Raw genomic sequence first — 23,936 nt, forward strand, 5'->3', positions numbered from 1 at the left:
TACAGAAAGTAATAAAAAATAAAGAAGAGCTTGGCAAAATTGAAAATAGGATAATGAAGCAAATTCAATAGAAAGGTTATATCTAACAGGTTATATATGTAAAGGTTATATTTAAAGTGAATACAAAAGACGAAGAGACAAACTATAAAACTTTGAGAAAAATCCAGAGGGAAATTCCCCGGATCTTGGTGTCCCTGAAGTACAGGCAGCCATAGCAAAAATGAATGTCAAAACAAAAGCAAAACAAAACAAAATGTTCATCAAAGGATGCAATCCACATAGTAAAATGTAACCTACAGAGTGAGAAAAAGTACTCGCAAATCATGCATATGATAAGTATCACAAAAAGAACTTAAGAACTTTTCCAAAGAATAACAGCAACAATGAAACCCCCAAACAACCTTATCAAAAAATAGATAAAGGTGCTAGGCGCATGCCTGTAATCCCAGGGATTCAGGGGCGGAGGCAGGAAGACTGCAAGCTTGAGGCCAGCAACTTCACAAAAGCCTGTCTCAAAATAAAAAACAGAAAAAGAGCTGGAGATGTAGCTCTGTTGTGAAGGTCCCCTGGGGTCAATCTCTTGTGCTCCCCCACAAAAAAAAAAAAAAAATAGGCAAAGGACTTGAATACTCGTTTCTCCAAAGAAGACATACAAATGGCAAATAGCCCATGAAAAGATTTTCAGACTCATTACTCATCAGGGAAATGCAGATTAAAACCAAAATGAAACATCAACTCACCCCAAGGAGGATGGCTACCATGGAAAACAAAACAAAATAAAATAAAACCCACAGGAAATAACAAGAGTCGCCAAAAATGTGGAGAAACTGGAACACTCGGGACCTGCTGAAAGAACTGAAAGCAGAGTCTCAAAGACAGGTGCATGTGATGTGATGGAGGCCTGGTCCATGACAGCCCAAAGGTGGAAGCCCCCCAAAAGTCTTTTGAGGGATGAATGCATATTTCGAATGTGGTGTATGAGTAATGGTTAATTTGAATTGTCAACTTGATTGGATTAACAGATGCCCATGATTAGAGAATTATGGATGTGTGGATGAGAGTGTGTCTAGGAATGATTGGCATGTGGGGTAGCCAACTGAAAGGGAGACCCTCCCTAAGTGTGGGCAGCACAGCCCAATAGGATGATGGCTTGGATGGAATAAAGGTTGGGAGAACAAGGAGGAAGCACCAAATTCAAGCTTGATTCTTCTTGAACTGGTGCTTGATTGCTGCTGCAACTGTCTGAGGATATCCGATTATCACTTCTTCACTCTTCCAAAGAGGACTCTGACAGTGATTCACCAGAAGTCTTTGGTCTCAGACTAGGGTATCACCATTGATCCCTCATGTTCTGAGGCTTCAGCCTCTTGGGCTGCTGGTTCTTCCAGCTCTCCACCTGAAGACAGCCATTGAGGACTATCCAGCCTCTGGTCATGTAAACCAACCTAATAAGTCCCCTTTTTATAATTATACTTCCTGTTGATTCTGTTCCTCAAGAGAACCCTGACTAAAACAGTATGCATATAATGGAATATTATTCAGCCTTTGAAGGAAAATAAACTCCTAACATCAATCACAAATGTGACATGATATTAGAGGAAATAAGCCAGTTACAAAAATGCAAATACTTTATGATTCCCCCTTATATGTGGTACATAAAGCAGGAAAGTGAATAGAGATAGAAAGCAGAGAGGCAGTTTTCAAGGATCTGGGAGAAGAGAAAAGGAGGTTGTTGCTTAGAGATAAAGTTTAAGCCTTTAAAAATGAAAAGAGTTTTGCATATTGGTTATACAGCAATGTGAATATCTTCAATGCTACTGAACTATACATTTAAAAAAGTTAAGATGACAAATGTTATGGGTATTTTAGCACAACTAAACATTTTTATTATGAATCTAAAGTAAAGGCAAATAGATGAAAAAGAAAGGGAAAAAATTCAAACACATTAGTGGGTAAATTGAGAGGCTGTGAGTATAATAGAAAATCAAGAAAGCACAGAAAATAAGAAGGAATTCTCAAGGAAACAATGTAAGAAAATTCTTCAGAATGAAAATCATAACTTCCCAAGGACCTCACAGAACACCCAAAAGAGATTCATGCCAAAAGAGATCCAGACCCAGGACGATCATTGTGAAATTATACTGTGCCAAGAAAGAAAAGATGATCCTGAAACTTTCTAGAGTGGCGAAGCAAGTGGCACACACATTAAGAATCAGAATGTCACCTGTACCGTCAAGAGCAATGAGTAAAAGTAGAAGACAGGTACTAACACGACCTTCAGAATTATGAAGAAAATGACATCCAAACTGGAATTTCATATCCTGCCCAAATATCAACCAGGTGGGAAGGTAGAATATAATAGGTACCTTCAAGCATACAAGTACTCATAATATTACTTCTCTTACTTCTTATTGTAGGAGGTATTGGAAGATGTACTGCACCAAAATGAGGGTACAAACCAAAAAAGAAGACATGGTCTTCCCAAATAAACCCATCAGAGGGAGACAGAAGGAAGTCTCAAGAGGACAGTTGGCAGTCATTTGTTTTGTATGAAAAGAAGAGATCAGAGGAATCCAGGAGATGATGTGTCCAAGATAAAAACTGACATTTATACAATAGCAGATGTGTTCTGTGGATTATAGTGATTAGAGGAATTTTATATTTTTTAGAGCATGGGAATAAGCTTAAGGGGTTTAATGTGCCACACAGTGACTGTGTAGTTAATAATGATGTATCAGATTATTAAGCATTGCTAAGAGAGTAGAATTTAAGTGTTCCCACAGCAAAACATATGTTAAGTATGTTGGTTACCTCAATTCAGCCATTCAGTAATATATACATATTTCAAAATATCATGTTGTCCATGATAAATGTGCTATTTTGTCAATTAGAAATAGATTAAAAAGAAAAAGACAATAAGAAGAGTGAAAAGATTAGACAAAAACTTGGATAAAACATACCACAACACATATAATTTGTAAAGGGTAACTGTTTCTATTGCACCAAGAGCATCTATGAATTGGTAAAGAAAAACACTGAATCCACAAAATCATGGTATTTGCAGGTAAATGGGTGGCATTGAAGAAGATAATGCTAAGTGAAGTTAGCAAGTTAGCCAATCCCCAAAAAAACCAAATGCTGAATGTTTTCTTTGATACTGGGGTAGGGAGGGAGAGCATGGGAGGATTAGATGAATTCTAGATAAGGAAGAGGGGTGGGAGGGAAAAGGAGGAGCCAGGGAATTAGCAAGGGCAGTGGAATGTGATAGACATCATTCTACAAAATACATGTATGAAGACTTGAGTTGGGTGTCAACATACTTTATATACAAACAAAGATATGAAAAATCGTGGTAAATATGTGTATTAAGAATTGTAATGCAAAAAAACCCACAAAGTACATGTATAAAAGCATGAATTGTTGTGAACATACTTTATATACAGAGATATGAAAAATTGTGCTCTTTATGTGTAATAAGAATTCTAATGCATTCCACTGCTGTCATGTATTTTAAAAACATAAAATAAATAAAAGATATTAAAAAAAAGAAAAACATTGAATCAAGAGAAAAGACAAAGTAGGGAAAAGACAAAAGCAAGTACTTCACAGAATCACACACAGAAATGGCAGTCAACATACAGGAAGATGTCAGCCACATTATCAGTTAAGTAGAAATTTAAAAGAAAATGATCTACTTTTCCTTACCAATCTGCTTAACAAAAATTGAAAATAGAATTTGCCATCCTCTCTGTGAGGCTGTAAGAAAATATTCATGCATGCTGGCGTGAATGCAGAATAATACCAAGCCTAGGAGGGATATGACAATAACCATAATAAAATCTTATGAAATCTTATTTATTGATCAAACCATGTACTTCATCCATAGGAGCATTATTTATGGTAAGAAAAGATAGGAAAGGACCCAACAGTGCATTTATAGAGGTTGGTAGAATAAAAACTATGGTTCATTCGCACAAGAAATAAAGACATTTCTCAGGTATAGATTAAAATTATCATATTTAATTTTTTAAAAAATTTGGATAAAAAGAAGTTGTGGAATATTGTGTTTGTATGTGTGCATTTCTTTCCTTTCTTTTCCCTTTTTTTAATCATGAAACTGGGATAGAAGCCTGGGTGATTTACTACCAAGCTATATTCTCAGTTTTGTTTTGTTTTTTTCTTTTTCTTTTCTTTTCTTTTTTTTTTTGATACAGAGTCATGCTATGTTTACAAGGCTGTCCTTGAACTTGCAATCTTCCTGCCTCAGCCTCCCAAGTAGCTGGGATTACAAACGTGCACCACTGCACCTAGTTAATTTCTTTGCATTTACGTAAAGAAATTATAAAAGTTTCCTATGGAAGATTTAAGATGGAGAGATACATAGATAGAAGCAATGAATACACTATTTTTATTTTGGAAAATGTGAATATATTACCTATTTTATACATAAAACACCTCTTTACACCAAGTAGATTGACAAATACCATACAGTACTGAATGATGGCCAGTGTGCAGAACAAAGAAAACTCTCATTTAGTGCTGATAGAAGCGGTATTTCTACACTCGTACTGGAAAATTCCTTGGCATTTCATTATAAGATTCAGCAAGTGAATGTTCCATGATCAATTGATTATATTCCAGATTCATGTCATGGTTATCTGGAATGACTCCCAAAGGCTCATGTGTTAAAGGCTTGGTCCCCCAATGCAGCAGAAATCAGAGGTAGGAATATTGGGAAGTAATTGGATCATGTGGGCTCTAATCTCCTCCATAGATAAATCCACTGAAGAGTTCATAATTGAATGGACTATGGGAGGTGGTGGAAACTGCAGGAGGTGGGGCCTATTTGGAGGAAGTAAGCCACTTGGGTGTGTTCTGGAAATACATATACACACACCCCATGGCAAAATTAGAAAAGTATAGATTTGATTAATACCAGTGTCTGAATATAGGAAATGCCCCAGAGGAGACACACAGGGACTGATCAATATTCCATTTTCTCACCTAAGTCAGAGATAAATAAGAAATTTATTTTAATAGTATTCTTTATGCAGTTTAATGCCTAATACACATTCTTTATATGCATACTATGTTTCACAATTAATGAAAAAATATCATACATGCTGATTGTGAATGTAACTAAAGGTTAGGCCAAATACCTGGGAAATCATTCCTGTTATTTGATTCAATTCTGGCTGGCTGAGACTTATAGTTTCATCATTTTCCATGAGAGAAGGTAAACCAGATCCTGGAGTTACCCCTTTCTTAATAACAGATTGTACGTAATGCCTAATGGGGAAAAACACAAAACTTCCATAACTTTAATCTCAAGATTTAAGTGACTATGGTTTTTCAACAAGAGAAAGTTTGGATATTCTTCATTTTGTTGTTCTCCCATTTTTACAACCTGGAATTTTTTAAAGCTCCATGTTAAACCATGACCTTTCTTTGATACTACTGAAGAAATATTCAAAATCAGTCAATGTATCAGTATATAAGTTCTCTAGAACACTATATTAAAGTTATGGTAACCATCTGGATGTTGATGATCAAACCAGAAATCAGATATTTAGAATTGCTCTAATTAATTGTGAGGGTAATGTTCATGAAACAGGGCCCAGAGGCATAAGTTTAATTACAAATGCTGAGCACTAAAGTTCATAACTGTGATATTTATGGTATCTACACAAGTATTTTTAGTAATTCCTTTTGAATAATTGATATTTCCCCAAATCACTATTGCCAGAGCTAAAATTTTACAGGCACAGTAAAAACACATGTGTCATATTATATATATTTAGACATGTTCAAAAAATAATAAACTTTGACAGGTACAGAAGTTATAAACTATAAATTATATTCCCAGCATGTCTGGCAAAACTAAACTACAAGCTCAAGTTTTACTTGTTGACTTGTTACCTGGAACTAAACTTCTCTGATTTACACAGATCAGCCACTAGAGTGCAGCACAAGCATATTTAAGAGACTCCTATTTTTCCATAGGCCAGAATGGGCAAACCTGGCCTGTTGCTAACAGCCTTCCAAGGAAAGCAAGTTGTTACAGGGGCCACTTTGAAGGGCTTCCCAAGAAAGGGCTTGCTCTTATGTTGCTCTGGGAACTCTGATTGTACAGCAAGGCAGGACTGAGGACACTGCCTTTCATATAGGATGTGATGCTGTTCACATTTTTGCACTGGAGTCTGCCAGATAGCAAGGACATGCAGATGAATTCATCAGGGATCCAAGCAGGGAGTAGATTAGTTGAATCCAATCAAGCCATGAAGTCACCTGTTTCAGGTATTAGAATTTCCATCCACCTTAAGGGAATTGGGTTAGGAAATCAACTCATTTATGGTTCCCGAGGGCCCAGAGATTCTTCAAAGCTGGGTATAATATGAATTGTGAGAAAAATTTTCCTGCTCGTCTGCAGCTGCAGTTCTGATAGCCAGCTAGTCTCTGATTAGCACTCACACCCAGTCAGCTGAAAGATAATCCAAAATTTACTCGGACGACAAAATCATACTCTTAGTAGAGGGGAGAGCTAATTTCAGGTGTTAACTTGACTGGATTAAGGAATGCCTCGCTAACTGGTTACTCATAGTGTGTCTGTGAGGGTGTTTGGGAGGAGACTGGCAGGTGTATCAGTGGGCTGATTGGGAATGATCAGCCTTCAGTGTGGGCTGCACCACCCATCAGCTGTGGGCCTTGATAGAACAGAACCGCATAGAAAAGGAAATTCATTCCTTACCTCCTGGAACTGGGACACCCTCTTTTCACATCCTTGGAGATCAGATCTCCATGTTCTCTGGCCTCTGGACTCCAGGACTTGCACCAGCAGTTCCTCAGCCTCTGACCTCAGATGCAGTGCTACAACACTGGCTTCCGGGGCTCTGAGGCCTTTGGACTTGGATAGCCACACTGTGGCCTCCCTGGTTCTCTAGCTTACAGATAACCTGGGGGACTTCTCAGTTTCCACAAATGTGTGATCCTACTCCCCCAACAAATCCCCTCACACCTATCTATCACCTGTCTGTCATCTATCTACCCATCCCATTGATTCTGTCTCTCAAGAGAATCCTGACAATACAGTGAGTAAATTTTAATTAACTTTTAATAAACATTTTTTATTTTGTTTAAAAAAATCCATGTGTATGCTAGAGATTGATGGTTTGCATCTCCCCAAATTCAAATGTTAAAGCCTAATTTCCAGTAATGGTAATTTGAGGTGGAGATTTGGGAGGCCATCAGGTTATGAGAGTGGTGGAGTCTTCATGAGTTGATTAGTGGCCTTCCAAAAACGACCATAGAAAGGAATATTTGGGCCCTTCCACTCCATGAGATTGCAGAGAAAAAAATGTCATCCATGATACAGGAAGCACCACACTAGACACCAGCTCTACTGGCATCTAATCTTGAACTTCCAGCCTCCAGAACTGTGAGAAATAAATTTCTGTTGCTCATAAGTTACCCAATCTAAGATATTTGTGTTATAGCAGCAGAAACAAACTAAGACACTGTATGTGGTATTTTGTAATAAATAAACGTATTTAGCATAGTACATAATCTAATAAGTTAGGCTTTTAAATGTATGGCTTAGTATTTAATTTTAGCTATATGATTAAGTTAAAAGTCAACTGAAAATTTTGGTTTATTAAGTGTCTATGAATACTTCAGTTTGGTTATAAGACTTTTTGTGATGATTTAAATACTTGCCAAGATTTTTTTCCTACAAGTTTTGGGTTTTAAAGTCCTCAAAAAGAAAATTATATATACATATATACATATGTGTGTGTGTGTGTAAGTTTTAAATAATGTTTAAATAAATTTAATGTATTTAAAATGTTCATAGAAACTGATTTACTTATAACAAAAGTTTGAGTAAAACTAGATTTACAAATTTGTAATAGTAACAGATTTTTAAAACCAATGAAGAAAATTTTTTTTCTGTTTATTAACCTCTCCCTCATGGCTTCTCACTACTAACTGCTAATATTTGTCTATCCATACTGTGCAGGAGTCCCTACCCAGGCACCTTAGCATTCAATCATAAATTCATAAAATTAATAGAACCTTGAAGGTAAAAGTTGTAATGAGCATTTCTAGTATTCTGAAATTTATAAATAGAAGCTATAGAAATGTAAATTAACTGGGTATGATGCAAAGTGTCCTTAAAAGTAGTCTGTTAGTATAACTAACAGACTCTTTTCCCTTCTCAATTTATAATCCCATCATGGATTATAGTATAGCCAAGAAAAGGCTAATGCTCCATCTGATGGCATTAGATATGTGTCCATTATATCTTAAGATATCAGCTGGCCAACCATTTTTATTAAAGAGTGGAAAATACATTTTTTTTAAAGTGCCCACATAATATACACTTGCTGAAAAACTTCAACATTCTCACGGTTGTATCATCACCATTCAGAGGAAGGGATTGAGTGTCAGCAGCACCCCAAAAGCTCTCCTAGAGTACCTTCCAAGTAGGGTGAATATTCCATATCACAACTGCCACCACAACTTCTAAAACTTGTGTCATTCTGGAAATTTTTCTTTTCTTAATGCATATTAAAAGAATAATTGCAAACAAACCTATAATTTTACACCAGATTTCTTTGGTCTATTTTTTTTTCTTTCAAGATTCATTCTCTGCTGCTTTGTGTAGCAGTGTTGCTTTCATTTTATGTCTGTATATTATTGCACTAGGTTTATCCATGGATTGATTATGATGTGTCTAGTTGTGGTGTTCATTGTATCTTTATTGCTTGGTGTTTTCAGGAATTATTGAATCTTGACTTTAATTTTATACTTCTGGGGTTCTTTTGACCACTCTTATTATTTCCAAATATTTATCCGTTATTTCTGAGGGTACACTCTGTACTTCTTGATATGTACTGAACATTGCACTGTTCGTTTTCAACTTGTCGTGTGTGTCTTTTACTGTACTTGTTATATTCTCTCATCACCACCCCCACCATTTTCTCCATGCTTCAGTCTGAGTATTATCTCTGACCTATTTTCCATTTTGCTAATTCTCTTTCAGGCTGCATATAGCTTGCTATTTAACATACCTATTGAGTTCCTAATTCGGCTTATTATAATTTGGGGGTCTAGAGCTTTTATTTTTTTAAAAAATAATTTTACATATATTTTATATTCTTGCAGTCCTGTTGAGGGATAATTGAAGTATGATTAGATTAACAAACTCACATATTGTTCACAACAAATAAGCCTTCTTTTCACATAAACTATAGTTTCCTTGCTAGTAAATCACTATGCACTTCAACACTATTTTGACATTTCTGATAGAAAGGCTCACCCAGCCTTTCTCATGTTTTATGCCAGCCTGTTCAAAGTAGGCCATATTTTACTCAATTTAAAATTTATCTTAAAATGAGTATAGATTACTATAAAGAGAAAGCACAAACATTCCTCTCCTATAATCACTTATCGATACAAGTTTAGTATGTTTGTCATCAAAGCATAATTTTCTATGAAATAAAATTTACTGAAAAGATTGAAATACTTTATTACATTTGAATAATTAAATTCAATTGACCTTTCTGTTAGGATGAAGAAAATTTTATATAGCTGTATTATATAAATAAGCCAGCTTTTCTTTATTTTAATCAATAAATAGAAATACAGGTAGAGTTAATAAAAAAACTAAAACTAATAGTATCATAAAATAGCAAAAATAGCATTATAATAAAATGCTACAACTATGGGCAAGTTCCTGTATACAATTATATAATTATTAAATGTTCATTTAAAATATTTGACTATTGAGAAATTTCAATGTTGTTGATTTAACCAACAGAGTTAGGGTTTTTTTTTTAAGGGATTTAGCTTTTAAGTTTACATAATATTAAGTAACAAACTCATATATTACATGTGCCTTATGGCTACTATATTAGATGGAACATAATAAAATATCTTTAATAAGTTATGTCTCAAAATATTTTCTATTCAATTAATATATATGGAGTGCCTGTTATAACTGTGTTAAGTATCAAGGTGTTACAGTGTAGACGCAAAGCCCCTAGGCTGATCCTTGAGGTCTTCATTATCAATATATATAAACCAATGTTAAATAATTCTAAAAATCTGGTAATATTTCTCATTGCATCTAGAACATTAGACAAGTTGGGAAGAGGCAAGGCTACTAGAAGCAGACAATATTAAGTATAATAAACAACTCATTCATAGTGTGGAATTAAAACTTCAACTAAACTAACAAAAGAAATAAAACCCAGAAAGGGCCAGTAGTTTGGGGTCATTGAGTGTTAGAGTAATTAATTGTGTTTTCTCAAGTCCTTGAGGTTCGTTTGACATAATAAGACAGTATAGTAGTAATGCTGAATGTGATTGTCAAGGAAACAAGAAAGACTTTGAATATGCTCTATTAAGAAACAAAGAATTTAAAACTTTCATCATATGTGCATTACAAGAAGCTACTAAAGCACAAATTGTTTTTGACCACATTAATAACAGTGATGATAAAATTGCATTTCATTTATACTATACTGAAGCATCAGTTAAGACTGATTACATCCCAAGGTTCAGAAGCTTTATTCATTGCAGCTTTAATAGGAAAAGAAATTCCGTGGGCTTTTAGGACTGAAAAGTACAGTGGGAATGAAAGCTAATGGACACAATATTCAGTTACATACCAAGAAACCCAATAACATAAAGGAAATGGAGTAGGCATAAAACTGTTGCCAAATATTTGAAGATTTTTCATATAGAAAGGGAATAAAAAATGGAAACATATTATACATTAGCAGCTTCACGGGTTATTTCTCTAGGGGAAAAAACTAAATTCATTTTGGAAACCTCCGGAGAGAACACATAACTTAAGAGATAAAGGGTGAGGGAAGTGCTATGGTTTGAATGTGTGTTGGCACCCCCAGAATTCATGCTTATTCCTAACCCCTGAGGTAATGATATGAGGAGGTCGAAATTTGGGGAGGTAATTAGGTCACAAGGACAGAACCCTTATGAATGGAACAAGTGCCCTTGAAAAAGAAACTCCAGAGAACTTATTTGCCCCTCTCACCATGTGAGGAGACAGCCAGAGGGTCAGAAGCACAAGGAGGAGGTTTTTTCCAAACATTAAGTCTACTGGCAAGTGCAGCTTTCTTAGGTTCCAGAATGATCAAGTAAAATTTTGTTGTTCAAAAGCCACCTGGTCTATGGTATTTTGTTACAGCAGCCCAAATAGATTAAGACAGAAAATTGATGCTGAGAAGTCAGGTTGCTGCTATAAGTGACTCCCTAAAAATGTGGAAGCAGTTTTGGAACTGCATAATAGGGAGAGGCTAACAAAAAGCCAATGTTGCCATGCACATACTTTAAGAGATGATTCTGATGAAAGCTCACAAACAAAAGAGAACTGTATATAAAGTCTCAGTCTTCTTAAGGAAGTGGTTGTGAGATAGAAATTTAGAAATAAAGAAGGAAAAAAAAACCTAATTTTTAAAGGAGAAATGGCCCTGTTGCAATGTGGAATGGGTGGCTTGTGGACAACTCCTGAGCTGTGAGCTAAACAAAGGAGGCTGAGGGACGGAAAGAGACCATTAACTCTCTAAAGCTAGGGGCTCACGTATGAAGCCAGAATTAGGCAGTCAGGGTAGGTAAATCAGTCAGGTTGGGTCAAGGAGGCCAATTTTGAGTGAGTCTGGGAAGTTGGAGATTGCTCCCTGAGGGATCTTATGGAGAACCTGCCCCTGCTCCAACCTGTTGCCAAGGTAACCTGTCCCAGGAATTTCCCCTCCCTACAGGGAGCTATAAGGACATTAATGTGTCCTTGTCTACTCCATCCTCCCCTTTCCCCTTCAGCCCACCTGTTTTGCTATCCCACCCAGCAGTTCCTGGGCCTAGTCACCTAGGCAGGAAGAGGAAAGATAAGTGGGGAAAGCAGGAGAACAAAGGAAGCCTAGGATATACAAAAAGGGCAGAACACTCTTCTTGGGATACCATGTTACCAGCTATGGCCCCTTCTCCCTCCCAGGAGAAGTCTATGTTACCTCTTTTTAAATAAACCCTGCTTCATATGCATGCTTTTCTAACGTTCAAACTTCAACATGTAGGGAAGCAGGACTTGTCACTGATAATCGGCGGTATTAACCTGATCAACCTGACCGCCAGAGATTTTGATGTGAACTAAAACGTACATGCCACACCAGGACCACTACCAGTATTTCCCAATCCCGAAGGAAGTCCAGTCCCTTTGGATCAAACACAGTTCACCTAATTATTTACCTTAATAAAATCTCAGACTTCAAGTGCTGTCACCACACTAGATAGCACATGTTCTATCTGAGAATGCTGACTTTTACATTTTGCTTCCTAATAAAGCTCTTCTTCTTGTCTTTGCTAAAACATGACACATCCCTAAATTCTTTTCTGGAATGTGTCAGGAGCCTGGAAGATCGGAGTAAAGGTCCTTTCTGCCTCTGAGAGACTTCCTCAAACTCCCATGTGGTGAGTTATAGGCATCTACAGTGATGGTAGAAAAATAGAAATATGGACGGTAAGGACCAGTCTGTCGAGGTCTCACATGGAAATGAGGAACATATTATGGGACATCTTGTTGGCTATCATTTTTATCAAGTGGGCAAGAACACAACTGAATTATGTTTTATGCTAGTACTTTGTGGAAAGTGGAAGAGACTTTTACTAACTGTAGTTCCGGGAATCTGGGGGTTGTGTTGTGTTTCTCAGATGTTGTGTCCTCACGTGAGAAGATTTCATAGTAAAATTATAGCACAGCTTATAAGGGGAGAAAGTAAAAGATGCCCTCAAGGAAGAGGATAGGTTCTCTCAAAAAAGAGAATGCCCCCATGCTCCTTTGGTTCCCTAGTTGGGGGTCTTAGGGAAGTTTCTAGACAGTCCCACCAGATATCACCTCTTAACTCTTGATTGACAGTAGTATTGCATCAGATTTCTAAGCCTCCATTGTGCATGGTCTTAGCCACAGGTACCCTAGCAAAACCCACTGAGAGGAATAATTTTGCTATTGTAATAAGATTAGAATAATGTTAAAGATCTAAAGGTAACTCTTGGTCACCTTGGCCAGTGTGAAATGGTTCTGATTGGAACTTGTGTTTCAGATTTTAGGATCAATGGTCTTTGCTTTTAGTTATACTGTTTTTCTGAATCTTGGAATCTTTGGTCTGTATAAAGGTCACAAAAGTCCCCTCTTTAGGGTAATTTGTGGTTTTTTTCGACAGGGAGGAGTCTTAGATTTCTCTGACCAGAGAATAATCCTGGGGATGACAGGGTATTTATAAAGAAATGTAAAATCCCACTGACCCAAGCCAGAGCAGGACCAGATTGGCCTCAGGTAAATAGCTTTTTAAAAAGCATGTGGGGGGCCAGCGAGGCAGCCCAGTCTATGGAATTACCCCCTGAACTTCATGTTCCTGCTTCCTATCAAAATGAAATTGGAGTTTTAACTGAGGACATTTCTAGCAAACGAAGTTGTGGTTCAGTTTCTCTTGACTGCTTACTGCAAAATGCTAGAAGATAAAATAATTCCAGAATTGTCAGTCAAAAAGGAAGCGGACTAAAATTTTGGAAAACATTTGATGCATCCATATTGGAAAAAAAATAAACTGAGAGACAACACAGAAGGTGTTGCCACATTTGACCAGGAGATTGGGTGGCCCCTGCCCAGCACTGCTGCCCAATGCTACTTCAGATCTCAGGCTCCACTCCCCACACTTGGTTGTTGGGATCCTTGGCCATCCCAGGAGTGGCTCTAGCAGGTGCCACACTAAGATAGGAGAGAAAGGGTACCAGGTAAGTGCTGGAGAGCATGATCTGTAAGGTGGCTATAATGCAAAACAAAATTGCAAGCTATCCTCCTCTCTGAATAACAATGAAATAGGAGGACCAGGAGAGGAAGAGACGGGAGAGAGGCCACACAGCATGGTGAGAAGCTTGGGAGGCCAAGGATGATGGTGACCAGAGGGATCCTCATCAGTGCCATGACTGATGATTTAGGAGCAGCAGTACCTGGGATTCCCTTTTTACTTATTTGGGTTGCTCAAAGATGACCAAAATACAAGGCATCCCTCAATCTATCAAAACTTTCCATCAAAACTTCAGAAAAATTTGTGATTTTTGTTAATGATTGGGGTATTTTTCTTGATTTCAGGTTGTTTGGTTAATTGGTCGTAAGAAACGGGGAATGCAGATTAATCACGGTGAAGAGAGTTCCGAGTCTGATTGGGTAAGGAATAAGGAGGCCCCAACAGGAGTGGGAGGGGAAATGTCAATGAGGGGACAGCCCAAGAAGGCTTACACAGTTCAAGATAATAGACTCAATACAGAAATGTCCCCCTTCTCCCAACCACCATTCCACTAGGGTCTCAGAAGAAGTCAAAATATAAAAGCCAAGTCATGTAGAAATGGCAAAATAGGAGTGCCATGATCTGGGCTGTGCGACATTCCTCAGGGACAGTTGAGAACAGATTGTTGGCAAAACATCAGGCCAGAAAAACCCTCAGTACCATTAGGAAAACCAAAAGGCACCCCAAATCAGAGAGAGTACCCAGAACCTCTCCACTGAATCCTAAGTCAAACCCTAAGTCAAAAGCAGCAGAGGCTGGTGACAGACAAGGGCTGGGACCATGTGGCAAGAAATGTTTGTAAGGGTAACTAAGCTAACCATGCAGTCACCGACACAGCAGCTGCCTCCAAACTTTACCCTCCATTGTGTCTCCAAAGTGTGAACTTTCAACTGGAAGACTGCATGGGTGATGGAGGAAGAGGAAGAAGAAAGGACATCAAGCTCTGGATGAGCTTGTGCCTGACAGGAAGAGGGGACCTTGATAGTCAGAAGGAGAGTCACCCACATCACAGGCTAAAGGCAAGTTCTTCACCTCTAGCACGAGCACCGAAGCCAGGAGTCCTGTACTTAGGGCTCTAATTATTTGTACAAATATGTTTTTTGGAGATACAACCACAGAATCTGAGTCATAACTTTTTAATGGCAATTATTAAATTATATTGTAATTATTTACTTAAATATGCAACAGATCCTTCCACCATCTCAAAAGTTGATGTCTATTCAGGATGAGATGTCATTTTTCTGTCTTCCTGTGAAATATGGTGCTTGCTCTGTCAGTCTGCTTGGGATTCCATGACAAAATTAAAGCCATGTGCTTGTATGAACTTTCCTCACAATGTGTGCCTGGAGAAGGCACTTCCTAGTGTCTCATACTTTAAGGACATTAACTTTACTGGATCAGGCCTGGCCCCATACTTATGACCTTGTTTAACTTTAATGACTTCCTGTCTTAATCTATTTCTGTTGCTATACCGGAACACCTGAGAATGGGTAACTTATTTTTTTTTTTTTAAAGAGATTCATTTGGCTCATGGCACATTCAAACCACTTCCAACTTCAAATAGAGCCACACTAGGGGTCAGTCCATGCTGCCAGCATCTGACAGGATCTTCATGCTGCATCATCTCAGAAAGGCAAGAGGGCAGAAAGGAGTAGACCAAGTGAGCACAAGAAGTCAGAACCCTTGTCTATCATATATCCCTTCTTATCCTCTCATGATACTGACCCACGCCATAATAATGTCATTAATTCTTTCATGAGGGTCTTGAATTTTTTTTTTTTGTTGTTGTTGTTGTTGGGTTTTTTGTTTTGTTTTGTTTTGTGCTAGGGATTGAACCCAAGGCCTTGTGCATGCAAGGCAAGCACTCTACCAACTGATATAGCCCCAGCCTCTGAGGGTCTTGGCCTTTAATAAGCCTTTTCTTACTCTCCATCTTCCCGTGTGTTGCATTGGGTATTAAGTTTCTAATGCAAGAACTCTGGGGAACATACTCAAACCATCTTCAAACACATTCAAACCACTTCCATCTTCAAATAGAGCCACACTAGGGGTCAGTCCATCAACATATGGATTCTGGTGGAAATTCAAATTCTCAGTTGACGGCATTCTACTCCTGGATCCCAAATTCTTTCTCACATGCAAAAATACATTGACCCAGTCTCAAGAGCTCCAAATGTTAACTTGGCCTAACATCCACTCTAAAATCAAAAGTCCCAGTTTCCCCAAATACCATCTATGTCAGATACAATTGAACCTCAGGGTAGGATTTATCCTGAAGCAATAATCTCTTCCAGCTGTAAATCTGTGAAACTAGACAAGATATGTGCTTCAAAATACAAATGTTGGTATGGGCATAGGATGTACATTCCCATTCCACAAGGAAGAAATGGGAAAGAAGAAAAGGTGACAGGTCCCAAGTAAATCCAAACCCTAGCAGGTCAAATTTCATTAGATCTGAAGCATTGAGAATAATCCCCCTTAGTTTGCTGTTCTGCCTTCCATGCCTGCTGGGGTAGCAGTGTCAACTCCAGAGTACTGTGGGGTGGTCCTGCTGCCTCGGGCTGCAATCAAGGGCCTGGGTGGGAGAGGTGGCCCAGATGACTTCTGAATCCTCTCAGGGGTCATTCTTTCCATAGTTGAAGGTGAATATTTGCAGCTGAATAGTTCTGTTGCGTTTCAGAAGTCCCACAGCCTTTCCTTATTCAGTCCTATTCTCATCTCCTTCAGTACAAACTATTATTTCTGTTGGTGTCATCCCATTATCTAGTGATGGCTCTATATACCCTTGGCCTTCTCCTCACAACATCTTTCTCATTTTCTTTGCAATAAGAGGGAGCTGACAATTTTCCAAATCTTTAAGTTCTGGGGTTTTTTGTTTGTTTGTTTGTTTTTTACTTGATAATTCCTTCTTCAGTATATCTTATCTTGAGTTGCTTAGAAATCTCCTTGGCTAAATATCCAATAACATTGCTAGCAAATTCTAACTTCTATACAACACTAGAACACAATTTAGCCAATTATCTTGTTACTTAACTATAAGGGTTTTTTTCTCTCCAGTTTCAAATAACCTGCTCCTTGTTTCCACCTGAGATCTCCCCGGGACAGCCATTAACGTTCATATTTCTACCAATATTCTGTTTATCGTCATTTATGTGTTTTCCGTGATAATGGGGCTTCCTATCCAGATCTCCTCTTTTCTTCTGGAGCCTTGTCAGTATCTCCTACCAACAGTTTCCTCCCAGCAATGTGCAATTTTTCCAGCATCTACCTCACAACTCCTCTAGCTGTACCCCATTCTAAAGCAACACCCACAATTTTCAAATTGCCATTACACTGTATTACACTTTTTAGTACCAAAATCTATATTAGTTTGCTGACATAATAAAATGTCATAGGCTGGTGATTTAAATAAGAAACATTTATTTTCTCACAGTTCTGGAACAGGAAGGCCGAGATCAGAGTGGGTACTGGCAGGATTGGTTTCATAGAAGGGCCTCTTCCTTGCTGCAAGGGTTGACAGTCACCTCCTCTCTGTGCACATGGCTTTTCCATGGTGTATGTGCAGGGAGGAGGAGAAAGAGACAGACTAACAGACCAACAGCAAACTCTCTGGAGTCTCTCCTCTTAGGCCACTAATATTATTAGCTCAGAGCCCCAACCATAGGCCTCAATTAACCTTAATCACTTTCTTAAAAGGTTTCGTCTCCAAATCCAGCCACATTCCAGGTTAGGACTTCAATATATGAATTTGGAGGGAAGACAAACATTTAGTCTATAAGATTCACACATAAAAAGGTGAGTCAAAGATGTTTAATATTAATAAGTGAATAAGTGTATTCATAAGTTTTAGGACATCAAGGAAATATCTATTTATCATCTATTTATCCATCTATCTATCATCTATCTACCTACGTACCTATATTTTGCCTTTTCCTTAATGTTCTTCAAAATGCTTTAATTTAGTGTCATTTTTTAAACAACACACACCACAAAGTACTTTATTTGTCAACAAGATGTATTTCTGAGAAAGAATGTTTATACTTACGTTTCTGTTGGGATTTTAAATGGAGTCATTCTGTAATTCAAAAATGGACTTGAAATCTCAAGAAACTGTTCGGGCTTCTTTATTACTGGTTCTAAAAAGTATCAGTTAGGAATTGTGATATACATTTTAAAAAGTCTTTTAGAATTGTATACAGATCTTAACATTAAATGCAGTTCTGATTAGATTAATTATGCAACATATTTTTATGTTTATGCAACATATTTCAATACGGTTAAATTGAAATTTACAAAGATACTTAAGGGTTTTTTACTGAAACAGTTTATGATCTTGCCAATATTAATTTTTTTTTCTGTACCACATTTGCTTCCTAGAGTGTGATATGAAACAATTAAGTCTCGAGGGGGAAAGATGGTAATATCTTAAAGAAATATTACTTGGCATTTGCTGCTATTTCAAGTACAAGAATGATTTTTTTATAAAAGAAAGTTTTTTACTAAAAAAAAAATGTGTTCCCTTTGTTAGCCTCTACAACACAGTGACTTAAGACTGGAAGAGGAAATGGGAGAACTTAGTGGAAGAACAGAAAATGTAATAAACTAAAGGTCAGAGTAGAAACAAAAGCACCAGGTGAGAGAGGATCTGAGGACACTCCTAACTCTGAAGCTGATCTAGAAGTGGGAACACAGCTTGTGCCTTCCCATGGTGAGCACTGAAATTGGATATGAGGAAGAGAAGTGAGGCTATAACACAGTACAGACAAATTTTCCCTGATTATTCCATTGTCATCCTCCAAAATGATCTCTCTCCCTATTTTTTTGGTTACTTTTTAATTTAATCATTGAGACTAACAGAGAAAATAAAGACAATTATATGACATCCCTAGGGTAAGGACACTGCCAGTATAGAATTTTACCAATCACGAGATTACCATCCCCAATTTACAGAGAATATGACAGAATTACACAACAGTCAGTTGCAAAATCAGAGGACACCTGTATGTTCAGTGTTCTTCCTTTCATTCTGTGGTTCCTTAATGCTCTGAATGAACAACTGTTTTTAGTGACTCATTGCATTTAACTAAAACATAGCATTTAGGAGGCAGGCAGGCAGGAAGAGATGAGGGAGGGAAAGAAGGAGTTCTTGGAACTCAAAGCAGCACACGCACTTTGTTGGTACCAACAAGTCACTGCTGAACTCAAAATAATATGTGGCAATGTCTGAAAGAATTTAGCAGAAAGGGGTGAGGTGGCTGAGCCTGAATAAAAAATAAATCCACCATTTCTCTTTTCCACCCCAAACAGACTTTTTTTTTTTTCTTTTTGTTCCTTTCTGGCAAGGATAACCCATGTTGTGCTAGAGAAATCTTTGCTACCAGCTGTACTGGTGGTGTCAATGTAGGCAGAGAGCAAATGTGAGGAAAATTACATGGTTACCAGTTGTAATTTATATTTTTAAAATGTATAAATTATGGTGGGATATAAGAGGCAAGGAACAGGTAAATATTTCAATCTATGTGATTAGGGCAGTTTTAGGCTCCTGAGTACCACTGAGTCTTACAATTTCCTCTGTGACTGGGACACAGTTCTCTTGTCACTTGCAATGAACTATTACCCACCTTTGAAGTGACAGCAGGAGTTAAAGCAATGCAAAGACAGTCCCACCACTCAAAAGGATACAAGGATGAATCCTGGGATCGACTGCTGAAGCATATCTAAAGCTCAGCAGTGATGCCTTTGGTAAGTGGCAAGTGTACGTTCACTATGGCTCTGCCTTCACTGTTTCACTGTATTTCAGATGACCTTTGAATGAAACTCCTGCTATAGCTTCAAGGTTGAATGCCCTCCAAAGGCCCAGTGTTAAATAAAGGCGTGGTCCCCAGAGTGGCACTATTGGAAGGTGGTGGAACCTTTAGAGGTAGGGCCTTGAGAGAGGTCTTGGGCCATTGGGGATGTGCCCTTGAAAGAGACTGAGGGCTCACAGTCTTTTTTTTTTTCTTCTTTTTTTTTTTGCTTCCTGGCTCATGAGATGAACGGTCCGCCTTTCATGCTTTCTGTGTATGATGGCTCCTTAGAGTACCAAACCAATTTTAGAATAGAATCTTCAAAGCATTAGCCCAAATAAACCTTTCCTCCTTATAAGTTAATTGCCTCAGCTATTTAATTGTAGTAACAGAAAGTCGATCATTTATACAATCTCTGATGCAATAATTTCCAGAAAATGATGTTACTGAATTAATAGAATTATAAAATAATGAAATATCAGACAAATGGAAAACATGCAAAATCAAGGAGATGTACATTAAAATAATAACAAAATCTATTTTTAACAGGATAATTTAAGCTTCTGGGAATGAGAAAATATATATATATATATATATATATATATATATATATGTATTCACACACACACACACACACACACACTACACACACACAACCCATAGCATTCCAGTTTTCTTCATCCTGTATTTAAAAGTATACATGCTAAATTAGCTATGGGAAGAATATGTATGTTGAATAAACATACACAAATATGAATTATTGGTTTATGTCTCAATTGTTTGATTATTAGTGTTTCTTTTTAAAAATCCATCCCCTCATTTCGTGTTTTTGCTTTAAAATTGATTTTGCACTTATGGTCTCATTCATCCCTTTTCTTGCTCTCTTGGTCCTGCTTTTATTTAAATATTATGTGCATGGGAAAAAAATAGAGTAAGAACGAAGACTTGTAGAGAAAAAAAAATGTGAAGGTTTTAAGACATGGACTGTGAGGAATTTAAAAATGAATTGTGAGAATATAATAACAGAATGGGAACAAACCCCTCCCTCTCCTTAGCCCATGAGGACCTATTTATTTCTGAGGACAACCATCATTCACTGTGTCCATATGAAGGTACTAACTTGGGGGCCACTTCATAGTAGAAGTTCTATTTTTATAGGAGTTCTAATTATAAATCATATAACTCAAAGATTATGTTCTGCATGATATTCCGTGGTGAATTTCCCCTTGGAAATTCATTCCAGAGGCTTGATATACTCTATTAAGCTTCCATATTATTTACTACAATCTACTTTCCTATCATGCTAAGAATAACTCAAAGAGAGAAGTGATTGGCTGGTCAATTTAGAAATGAACAAAAATGCTTGGTTTCTGAGATGTGGAGATTTAATTTTTTAAGAACATAGAATTTAGATATAAAATTCAAGTAGGTTTTAGGTGTAGTGATGGAGCAGGACCTCAACATTCATCTTTTATCACAAAAGAAATTATTAAACTTTTATGAAGAGAACTGGTAACTGGAAACATTTCGAGACAACACGATACTACCTTGAGGTTCATCTGTTATGACCATCTCTTTTTTGGGGCGGATGAGCTTCCAGCGGGGTAAGGGAGGTGGTTTTGGTGGGGCTGTAAGGGGACATGACCTGCTTCGCGTCACCAGCACAGGATGGCTACAGATGTGGGAGAGTCCATATTCTCTAAGTTTCTCAGCAGAATTTGCCTAGGAAATGGAGAGAAGATGCAAAAGGATTCTTTCAATCACCTCCAGCTTTAAGATCATACTTTCGCCAATATAAAAATGCTATTGCCATGATATTTGACCATCCATTTTTGTACCTCCTTTATTATAAGCACTGTCACCATTTATATTTCTTTCCATCTTTTAATTTTGATGAAGGAGAGGCTAATGTTCTTATTTGAAAAAAAAAAATGAGAGACTAGAACTAGAATCAGTTCTAAAAGCTCAAGATCCTCATGAGACAGCAACAATCTTAGCACTCTAGTCATTGTCCAAAATTTTCACCGTGATTTTTATAGGTCCAAGTTTTAATCCTAGTGTTTATTACTGGGAATTGTTACCTAATATTAAAGACAATTCACTGTCCTAAATGTGCTCAGGTCAACTGGGTGGCAGGCGGTTGCCTTTTCTAAGACTGTTCCCTCACTCTCTAACAGAGGGCTCCCTCGTGGGAAATCCCCCTGATTAGTCATGACAGTGTGGCATTCATGCAAGTGCAGGGGACACAGGCTGCCCTGCCAAATCTAGGAGTGTTTCCATGTTCAAATGCTCAGGTCTCCTGAAGCCACTCTACTTTGGAATAATTCGGAATAATATTTACATAGACTTGGGTTACTGACTTCTGCCTAATATATGCCATCAGAAATTAAAATGTGTGTGAAATTTGAAGTTATAAATACACACAGACACACACGCGCGCGCGCGCAAACACACACACACACACAATGTAAAGTACTAGTCTAAATAACACATGTATACCATAAGCAAATTCTGACTTCCACAGCTTGCTTTAACACTTAAAATAAAATGCAATATTAATTACATTAAAGTTGGTCTTGCCAATAACTCTTCCTTCCTTCTAATTTTGCATCATTAATTTTGATGGAATAACTGCAATTGAGACTCTAAATTTACAAAAGTTTCACTTAGAAGGACCTGCAGTCTACCCATCAGCCTCTTCCAAATTAGTGCTTCAGCTGGAATCTGCCTTGCTCTCAGGATTCAGGTCAATCTGTACTTCACCAAGACACAAAACAGGTGGGGGCACCCATGAGCTAGAACTGGAGGAATCATCCTAAGAAGGAGCTAATCAGTGAGTCCAGTAAAGCCATGTAAAAGTATCATTCAAAGTAAAGATAAAAGTGACTTAATGGTCTTTAGAGTGGCCTAATTAAGAAGTAGAGAAAAATTCTTCTTTTCCTTTTTTTAAATTAGATTTTAGCAGTTTGCTGAAAAATATTCCAAAATTTCTGTAATTATGTCTTAAAGTGGCTTTAAAAAAACTTTCCTAGAAACTTCTCCTACAGCTTGAACTTTGTCAGGTTTTAGAAGTTTCCATGAATCAAGTCAATACTTGAAAGTAATCCTTTCAATGAAATCTTTTTTTTTTTAAATTTTGTTTGTTATAGTTGTAGATGGACAGCATGCCTTTATTTGTTTAGTTTGTTACATGGTGCTAAGGGTCTAACCCAGTGCCTCACACATTCTAGGCAAGCGCTCTGCCACTGAGCTACAGTCCCAGCCCCTTTCAATGAAATCTTATGAAAGAATTTGAGGTCATTCAATAAAAACCTGCCTCATTTAGTATTTAAAAAGGTGTGGTCCTATAAAAGTCACACTTCTGGGGGCACTGCTTGTAATCCCAGCTGCCCGAGAGACTGAGGCAGGAGGATCACCAGTTCAAAGCCAACCTCAGCAAAGGTAAGATGCTAAGCAATTCAGTGAGACCCTGTCTCTAAATAAAATACAAAATAGGACTGGGGATGTGGCTTAGTGGTTGAGTGCTCCTGAGTTCAATCCCTGGGACCACCCCCCCCAAAAGTCACATATCAACAGTATCAAAAATAGAGGTCAGACTCAAGAAGTATTTATACATTCAATAAATTGAACATTTTTGCGAGTGATATTTTTGGCCTACCTATGTTAATTTCTCATTATTGCAACAAGCCTTTGCATTTTTAAAGTCTTTCTTTATTGAACCTCAGAGTGTTTGAAAATAAAATGATTTTAAATATTTTGAAAATGTAAAGTACCATTCAGAAGAACAAAGTATGGTGTCTGCACCTACTTATTGTTTGAGTCGTCTGCCAAAGTTCCAACTTGACTTTAGCATGAGAAATTTTAAAAAGGCAATTTCTAATTTTTCATTTTATTTTCAACGAACTACACAATGATTCTGATTTATGTAAAACAATGTTATTAATAAGAGTTCAATGATAAGAAATTTCATCGAAGAATTCAAAGTTCCTTGGATTAGGATTAGAGGCAGACAGGGATTGAGAATAGTGCTTGAAACACCGAGTAGGTGCCCAATAAGTTTTTATTGAATAATTTAGATATTTCCTTTCCTAAACTCCTTCTACTCTTTTACCCCATTTCATTTCAAACTTTCTAAAGGAAGGAGCAGGAGCTTTGGCACACAGAGGAATCTTTCTTAAAACTCCTAAATCATCCATCTAAATAAAACTAAAATCATTTAGAATACCCAAGTGGGGAGGATGTTGAATCGTGTAGGGTAATTCCTGGCATCTTGGTCCTTTTCAAGTTTTATTAT

At 37.4% G+C, this 23,936-nt stretch overlaps 1 protein-coding gene across 1 annotated transcript in view; it reads right to left on the minus strand.

Annotated features, from left to right (window-relative positions):
• The window catches only part of Adgb (androglobin), a 158,345-nt gene that overhangs the window by 82,052 nt on the left and 52,357 nt on the right, over positions 1 to 23,936 (minus strand). Inside the window, exons 11-13 of the mRNA XM_077801965.1 lie at positions 21,190 to 21,364; positions 17,902 to 17,992; positions 5,160 to 5,289 (exon numbers count right to left, since the gene is read on the minus strand). Of these exons, the coding sequence (XP_077658091.1) occupies positions 5,160 to 5,289; positions 17,902 to 17,992; positions 21,190 to 21,364 (396 nt within the window). The remainder of the gene's footprint in view (positions 1 to 5,159; positions 5,290 to 17,901; positions 17,993 to 21,189; positions 21,365 to 23,936) is intronic.

This window comes from Urocitellus parryii, chromosome 8 (genome assembly GCF_045843805.1).
Source record: "Urocitellus parryii isolate mUroPar1 chromosome 8, mUroPar1.hap1, whole genome shotgun sequence".
In the NCBI taxonomy this organism is placed as follows: domain Eukaryota; kingdom Metazoa; phylum Chordata; class Mammalia; order Rodentia; family Sciuridae; genus Urocitellus; species Urocitellus parryii.